The sequence below is a fragment of the Fulmarus glacialis genome, unplaced genomic scaffold, assembly GCF_000690835.1.
Source record: "Fulmarus glacialis isolate BGI_N327 unplaced genomic scaffold, ASM69083v1 scaffold14299, whole genome shotgun sequence".
In the NCBI taxonomy this organism is placed as follows: Eukaryota; Metazoa; Chordata; class Aves; order Procellariiformes; family Procellariidae; genus Fulmarus; species Fulmarus glacialis.
This window is the reverse complement of record NW_009232722.1, coordinates 36,039-44,430: the sequence shown is the minus strand read 5'-3', so window position 1 is coordinate 44,430 and position 8,392 is coordinate 36,039. Positions and strand designations below refer to the sequence as shown.

Below are 8,392 nucleotides of genomic sequence, written 5' to 3'. Positions count from 1 at the left end.
GCCCGCGGTCTCGGGTCCATCAGCCAGCCCTGGCACCGGAGCTCTCTCCTCGTGCATTAACTACCCCTACGCAACGCAGCCGGTGCTGTGAGCTTCTGCCGTGCCCTTGCGAGGCACTGTGGGGTCACGCTGCCTCCCAACTGAGCTGGTAACTGCCCTGAGTGGCTCCAGGAGACACTGTCCCATCCTCAGGGAGATGTGGACGGAGGAGAAACGTGGTCAGGTTTACAGGTGTAGGACAGAGGTTGCTTCAGCAGAAACGCGCAGTGCCCCTCGGCTGTTCCACCGCGGGGGATGCGGCAAGGGCTGCTGCTTGGGAGGGTGGGAGGGACTGCAGCGTCGTACTGGGGCGGTGGAAAAAAAGGGTGGTTGTGGGGGTAACGTTCGGTTTAGTCAGGAAACCAGCGTGCCAGACTGGTGCCTAAATCAGAACTGTTAGGCTAAAGCTTCCCTGGGGTCAGGGTCACAGCGCTGCCGTCAAGCGGACGCAGAGCCAGGCCAGCTGTACAGCCTGTCCACGATTTAAGAGCAACACACCGGGCACTCGGGCTGGACCAGAACATCTCATCCTTCCCCAAAACACAAAGCCAGCCCCCCACCTCAGACCCCTGCCTGGTCCCAGCTGGGGCAATGCCTTCCCTGTTCTGGGATTTCATATATAAAATTCCCCATCTCTGCTTTCCGACTCCCTCGTTTGCTGTCTTCATAGCTCGTCCCATCTGTCTCCATTTTAAAATCTCCTTCCCTCCCTCTTTTCTCACTAGCTCTTCTTCTGGTGTGGCTTTACCCACCCACAAAACAGCCTCATTTGTACCTGTTCTGACCAGGCTTGTGTGCAAAAGGATTAAATCATCATTTGAACCAGATCCAAAGGACATCACTGGGCAATGGAACCTTAAAATATTAACTAAATCAGCCACTTCGTGCTTCGGAAGTCAGTTTTCCTGCATTGCAGATGGGGGGCGAGCACTCGTACCGTTTACCATCACTCTTCCTCTCTGTGTGAGCTGGCAGGCAGAGGGCGTGCAATGTGCTGTTTGCTGATGAAGAATAAAAGCGTGAAGTACACCTTTTCTTCTCTGCGAGCTGGAAATCCAGGGCCTCTTTTATGTTGTGCTTGGAACATTTGACTCAGCAGCTGAATTTTACCCACCGCCTCCAAACCTCTCTTCCACAGAGAGCACTGGCAGTGGCTGGATGGGTGCAGGCGACAGTTTTCAGGGAGGAACCGATGCAGAGGTTTTGCATTCCCAGGTAGGACGCAGCACGTCCCAGTAAGGGCTGCTCCCCAGGCTCCCGCCCAGCGATGGCTGCAGAGCCCGTCTCTTTGTGGAACCACCAGCCTGTGCCCATCAGATTTCGGCCTTCAGTCTCAAGGTTGGAGCAATGCAGAGCTAACTGCCATCTAGTGAAGCCAAACATTCTCTGCCTCCAAGAAGTAGCTTAATTGTGCTTGGTGAAGGGAGAAAGACAGCTTTTAGCTGGGGCCGACAGATTCGCTACGACCCCAACCAGTAAGTGAGCATCATCACAAACTCTGCCACAGATAAGAGGCTGGGACTCAGACACAGTACACGTTTTATTATTAAAAAATGCATAAAAACTAAAGACATGCTTCCCAGAGTTAGTCTATATGTACATCTGCGCTTCCCAGGCAGTTGCAGGGAGCATACCCTTCTGCCCTCACTGCATGCGTGCACCGCACAGGTTTTTGTTACCCTTTGTTAGGTGTTACCTTCTCACCTGCATTTACAGCATTCCAGCTAAAACGAAGAGAAAACCCTGTACCGCCTGGGGTGTAAGATGGTGCAGTTTGTATCTGCGACTGAGAAACTGTACTGAACTTCCGGAGACATCTGTAGGACATCGCTGTTCAGTAGGAAACTTTACAGAAAGGACCCATGCCTGAGCCCCAGGCTGAAATTCCCCTTCCCTAGGAAGTGTTCTCACTAAGGGCTGAAACTGGACCTGAATTGTGTAGTTAGCCCCAAACCTTACAATAAGCAAATACTGGGCATCGAAGGGTGGAGTGTTCTGATACCAAGTCTGCAATCTCATTTGACTTAATGGTCCCACCTTTGCCAACTTAGCAAACGATGACATTTCTGGTGTTTGTTTGTGAGGAAGAGCAATGTGGAATCCTAAGTCTCGTCATACTGCATTTTCAGCTGAGTTTTCAGCACACTGGCAATAAAAGAAATTAAGATCTAGCAAATATTTAGGGTAAGTAGTGTAAGATGTAACTGCACTTCCTTGCTGGGAACCACTGCACAAAACAAATGATGATTTACAGTAAAATATTAAATTATTAAAAACCACACAAGCGCTTGCAGTTATGGTGAGTCAGACATGCTGATTGGAAAACAAAACAAAACCCGAAGAGCAAAACCATTAATTTTGCCCTGTCTGGAAGGCTGCAGTGATACTAGTCTATGTTCTGATGTGGCTTTTACAGCATGCCAGAAGACCTCCGAAATAGGAAGACCAGTGGTTCTCAAGCTTTTTCATCATGAGGACTCTCTCTTCAGAAAGAGATGTCCCAGTTGACCCCTTCCCCCTAACACACACACCTTTCCAAAACCGATTTCACACCTTCACTAGAGCAGCTACAGCACTTGGTTATTTGAAAAAGTCATAGGACTGTTAAAGAGAAAGATTAAACGAATCCTGTTTTAAAGCAAATGCTGAATACTGCTCCCGCTGAAACTGAAGCAAGTCTGCCATTCTGTACCTAAGCTGTCTCCTTCCTCTCCTGGAGGGCAGCACTTAGCATTAATTAGCACGGTTTCCCCATACTGCTGTTAAGTCCTCTCTGCACTGTTTCCATCCCTTTGAAGTTGGATCCTGTCCTCACACATGCCAGCTGCTTTCCCTCCCTTCACACTTTAATGCCAGCTGCAAGTCTGGTCAGGCCTGAACTGGCATCAAACAGAAGAAAAAGAAAGACATAAAAGAGGTACGTGGGGTGAAGGAGGATGCCGGAAGAAAAAGAAAGACATAAAAGAGGTACGTGCAGTGAAGGAGGATGCCGGGTTTTCATTTTTCCTAATTTCATCACTCACCAAAACATCTGAAACTCTTAAAAGAGCCCCAGACCGAGGAAGCAGCAAGTGTCACTGCAGGAAGCAAGCCAGATGTTCAAATTCAGTGCTGGGTAGAAGCAGATCCGCAGATCAGTTTGAGAACCACTGAGGTAGGCAACAAGTCTAGGCAGTACTGCTGAGTGAACACAAGGGGAATTTTGCCCTCTTGTCCTGCATGACAGTGTAAATACCCACTAGTGTTTTCAGAGGTACCAGTCCCGAAGTCATGCAGCCAGGATCGAAGACAACATCTACACAAGAGCGAGCACTGACTGAACAAAGGTGTACTCAGATCTGCTCCAGTGGTCAGTGAGAAGGAGCAGAGCGTAGAATCTGACTGCCCACCTTAGCTTTGAACTCCTTTCAGCGGGATGCGATCAACCCGTAACCCTGCCGCCCCCCTCCCCCAAATCCAAGGGCTTGTTGGGGTTGCGGTCCTTCCAAGCCGTCCGCCGCTACAGCCCACACAGGTGGTGAAAACTACAAAAGAGCTCTGGCCAGTGCTGTTCAAAGCCATTCGGGATCCGGCATCAGAGCCCCAGGCGACACGGCACCACGGCTGCACACATCCCGTCCCAGGGAAGCAGAGTGTCACTGCTATGTACAGGCTAACAACTTTTCTCTCCTTCTGTCTCCAGCTCATACAGAAGGCTTTTGTCCTCCCCTTCCTGCCCATCTGGATGCCTTTCACCCTCGGCACCATCTCCAAGGCACAAGGGGCTCATGATGTAGCGATAGTCACTTGTGACAGCAGCAGCTGCCCCAGCAACGGTCTCTTCACCGTCCGTGTTTCCAAAGGAAGCGTGCAGGGCAGGGTCACTCGCAGACGCCTCTTTGTCCTTCCCAATGTTGACATAGAGAGGATCTTGACTGGCAGAGAGTGTGGACATCCTCCCCCGAATCATTTCCAGCTGAGACCGGAGCACTCCGAAGCTGGGGCGTAGCTTGGGCTCAGGATGCCAACATCTGCACATGAGATCGTAGCTGCAAAACAGGGAGACAAGAGCACTGAGAAGCGGAGCAGCCACCCCCTGCATCTCCCAACAGGGGCTCTGCGCAGTGCAGCTTAAAAAGCACAGACACTTTCCCCAAAACCTATCAGCTTTGGCCTTGCACAGGTGACAGCACGTGGGCAGCCATCATGGATCTAATTCCTTGCTCCCATTTTCAAAGGAATTCTCATTTTGGTCAAAATAATTATTTAGACAGTACCAAAAAACCCCAAAGCCCTGTCAAAGGATGCTGAACTTCTTGGTAAAAACCTTGTTCCACTGTCTCTGGAGAGCTAGAATAGGACGGTGAGTGTGACAACACCTAGTAATAGCTTTTGAATTTATTCACAAAAAGCATCCTGACAATCTCTGCTGCGGCTGAAGCCATCCCTCCAAATTCTAGTTCAAGAGCAGATCAAACACAGGAAGAAAGAAAACAGAGATCCAACTGTGGGAGGTGCAAGTTATTTCCAGAATATTCTTTCTTCACACCATGTTAGCTCGGCGCTCCCGGCGTAATGGAGGTATGCCGCTGCTGCTGCCCAACAGATTGCCAGCGGGACTGGAGAAAGGCACAGTGGGTTTGTTTAGAGGGCTGTGGAGGAATGGACAACAGCTTTACTGCTGGAAGAGGGATACTGAAACGGCCTTTCTTCTACAAAGGCACCACAGAAGATGTGTCCAGTGCCGTTACCAGCCTCAGGCCCCGTCCTGCAGCATTTCTCCTGCGGTCAAATGCCAGCTACCTCAGCTCCGGTTGCCCGAGGGCCCGCGTGAGGCGATGTCGCTGGCTCCGATGGCCTGTGCTCGGACAAGGGGCGAGGAGCTCTGCTCTCCTGCGGCCGCCTTTGAGGCTCAGCGCCCGCGCTGGCTGGCCTCCCGCCAGCCAGGCTTCCCGCCGGAGCCCACTGGACTGGAGCGCGGCCAGAGCCATTGTCCTCCTCCTCTTTGTGCATCACCCACAAGACTGGCAGCTGCATCCCTATGGCATTATTGTTCCCAGTTCTGCAGGGAACAGGAACAAAACACAGTACTGGCACTGAAAAACACCGCAGACAAATGAACCTCAGTTAAACTTGTAAATGGAAAAAATCTGATATGGCCTTTACTGGGAAATAATGCATTTCATGATGGCTTTTATTTTACTTTTTGTGTCCCTTGCTTGCTATCAGCTTTACAAGACTGTTTTTGATCTCACACTAGTTTTACAGAAAGCTTCTATAGTTCAGTTGTCTTAATCCTGATTTACGTCCCTCACAAACAGTAGAAATAACTCTAAACGCTCCAGATAAAATAGAAACTTCCTATTCTGTGGCACCAAATGAAATACTTTCTTTTACCCTCGCTGGCAAACAGCAGAAATTCATTTGAAAGAAAGGCAGAAAACTACTGGCTGTACTGAATCAGCCCAAAAGTCCATTTGCCCTAGTACCCAGCCTCTGACAGTGGCCAGAAGCAGACGCTTGGGGAAAGCACATGACCTGAGGGTGTGCACGTAGTGAGATCTTTCTGGTATATTCTCTCAGATCTCAATAACCTGTAGCTCAAAGGCCTCTTGACATGGAAGTTGTACCTTTTTAGTAGTTTTTGATGGATTTTTCTTCAATGCCTTGAATCTCTTCTCTACTTTTGGCATCTCTAACATCCTACGGCCATAAGCTCCACAACTTGGAATCAAAACTACTCACAGCAGTCAAGATGCAGACATATAATGAATTTAAGCAGTGGTATAACGATGTTTTCATTTAAACTCAGGAACAGTTAAAATGAACTGCTGGGAAGATGAAACTGTACAGCTTTAATAACAAGAGTACAGATTATTCCCTATGGGGAAACCACATGAAATAATCCACCATCAGAGGAGGAGGGAAGAGGGAGGAAAGAGGACTTCCTGTTGTCCATTCTACACGCAAGGAATGGCTTGAAAAGGCCACTAAAGTCAGTGCTCATAGTTATGTCTTGCTTTGGGCAGGACAGAGAGAAAACAGAGACTTGCTTGGGCACTCAGTGAAATGATTTCACCTTGTCTGGACTAGGCAAGCTTTCGCCCTAGGAGAAGTTACGGTGACACTCCCTGGGGAACCTCAGCCCCGTGTATGGACTCTAGGAAACTTATTGCAGCCACCACCCATGGAACAACGGTTCCTGAACACACATTTCACGTAACCTGCTGGCCAAGAATGATCCCTCGACTGCAGGACTAAAGCAGGAGCACAGGTCTTCACTGAAACGGTTATCAAGCACTGGAAGAGGCTGCCCAGGGAACTGGTTGAGTCACCATCCCTGGAGGTATTTAGAAGACATGTAGAGGTGGCGCTTAGGGACATGGTTTAGTGGTGGACTTGGCAGTGTTAGGTTCATGGTTGGACTTGATGATCTTAAGGGTCTTTTCCAACCTAAATGATTCTATGATTCTATGTGGCTGCCTGCTCCTCCATGGGCTACCCAAGTCCTTCCTGCAAGTCTGAAAATGTCTTAAACCAGTATCTGCAAGACTGTCCTGATTTTGTTTCCACCTCTAATTTAAGGTGGGACACTGGTCTATGGAACCTTAGATCCTCCTATCTCCCCTCTTCTCTTTCACCCTGCTATTTCTGTGAGAGTAGTAGATCCAATTCTGAAAACTGGGCCCAGCTTTGAAAGACACAGGCAGGCCACTGCCTCTGCAATCCAGTTTTCTCGTAGTCTTGCTAGATTGCTTTTCTATTCAACCTTCTCTTTTCTCACATGCTGGCCTGAGAAGGTAGGGAGCAGTGAGTTTCTGGAAACACAGTTACAGTTTCCACAAAGCCAAGAGCTTCTAATGTCGACACTGTACAAACCCTTGAGCCAAGTTAGCTGCTTGTGTAGCTACCACAGGTTCCAGGGAGCTGTGCCAGCAAAGAGTATCTGGTAGCTAACCCAGAGACTTTCTAGTGAATGCCTCTGTGTACTGGGAAGTGGAGAGATTCAGACCAGCGCTCCAGCCAGCTGCCCCCGTTTCCTTCCAGCGAGCCAAACTTCTCAAGGAATCACATGTCAGCAGGACGAGGAAGTACTTACACATCTTCCAGGCACTCCGGCGGCTGCTTCAGCCTGTTCCCGCTGATGAGGTAGTTGTAGATTTCTGCATTCTCAATGCCAGCATAAGGGGTTTGCCCTCGGGTCACAATCTCCCACATGGTCACCCCAAATGCCCACTGAAAGGGAACAACACGCAGAACAAGTGAACAGACAGTTCCCTGCTTGCTGGGGTGGGGTTTCAGCATACTCAGACTGTGCCAACCCTCCCAGCCTGCGGTAATGTCATGAGAGTGGCAGTGATGCAAGGACTATTCAAACTCTAGCTAGAAAACAAAGAAATGACCCAGCTGATGCTGACACATCATCTTCGGAGACAGCTGAAGGCCCTGCTCAGCCCCGTCCTACAGTGGAGCAGGGAAAGATTTGGGAGCTACTGCTGCCTTCCCCAAAACATCTCCTACTCATGGTTCTTTAAGGCATGCAGTATCAGTTTTGTGGCTCCTAGCTACATGAAGATTTTGGTTTGGGGCTCACAAATCAGCTGCTTAATTCATTGAGACAGATTCTGGGTTACTGGAAATGTACAGGCACAAATGAAAGCAGAATTTAGCCAATAAAGCAGGGCAAGGAACAAACCACTTAGGGCTCCCATTAATTTGTGCTCTGCACTGCAACAGTCATACTTGTACATTTAAATCTAAATGGCAAGGTTTGTTAGGTGCAAAAAATTATGATTTTCATAAGCAAATCCCTGTCCAGTGTCTATTGTAAACTGGCTGAACTAGCGATCACCAATCACTAAACGCTGTCTACAGTGGTTACAGCAATCACTGGGCAACACAGCAGCCGAGTTAGAAGGCGCTCTTGGTGATCTCTTCAGGGACACTGTGAAGGCATAACTGGGATAACTGGGAAGGCAAGTCCACAGGTCTGAAGGACAAAATTAGTGTGAAACCAGATCAAAAAGTTCCACCAATGCCTTCTGTAGGATGGAGTACCACTGCTGCACTTGTACATGAGTGTGTGGCGTATGCGCATTTGAAAGGTCACCTTCAGATTGTCATGCAGAAGAGAAAGGGAAAAGAGTAAGAGTAAGAAAGAAGAGACTGTATAAAGAGAGAGAAAAGGGAGAAGGGCGAGATGGGGATAAGCACTGAAGAATGAAGGACCAAAGGACAAGAGGAAAAGGGTTCATGTCTTCTGCCATAAATTACTCGTACACATCTTTAATCTTGAGTTCTGAAAGCACGCAAGGCAGAGGTGGCACTGTCCCTCAAACACAAGGCAAACTCCCTTTCCCATCACCAGGGCCTT

The 8,392-nt window shown here is 48.9% G+C and overlaps 1 protein-coding gene across 1 annotated transcript in view; it reads right to left on the bottom strand.

Moving 5' to 3' along the window:
• Positions 1–3,256: 3,256 nt before the first annotated feature.
• Positions 3,257–8,392, bottom strand: part of TYRO3 (TYRO3 protein tyrosine kinase) — a 38,137-nt gene continuing 33,001 nt past the window's right edge. Inside the window, exons 17-18 of the mRNA XM_009585038.1 lie at positions 7,118–7,254; positions 3,257–4,067 (exon numbers count right to left, since the gene is read on the bottom strand). Of these exons, the coding sequence (XP_009583333.1) occupies positions 3,692–4,067; positions 7,118–7,254 (513 nt within the window). The 3' untranslated portion in view covers positions 3,257–3,691. The remainder of the gene's footprint in view (positions 4,068–7,117; positions 7,255–8,392) is intronic.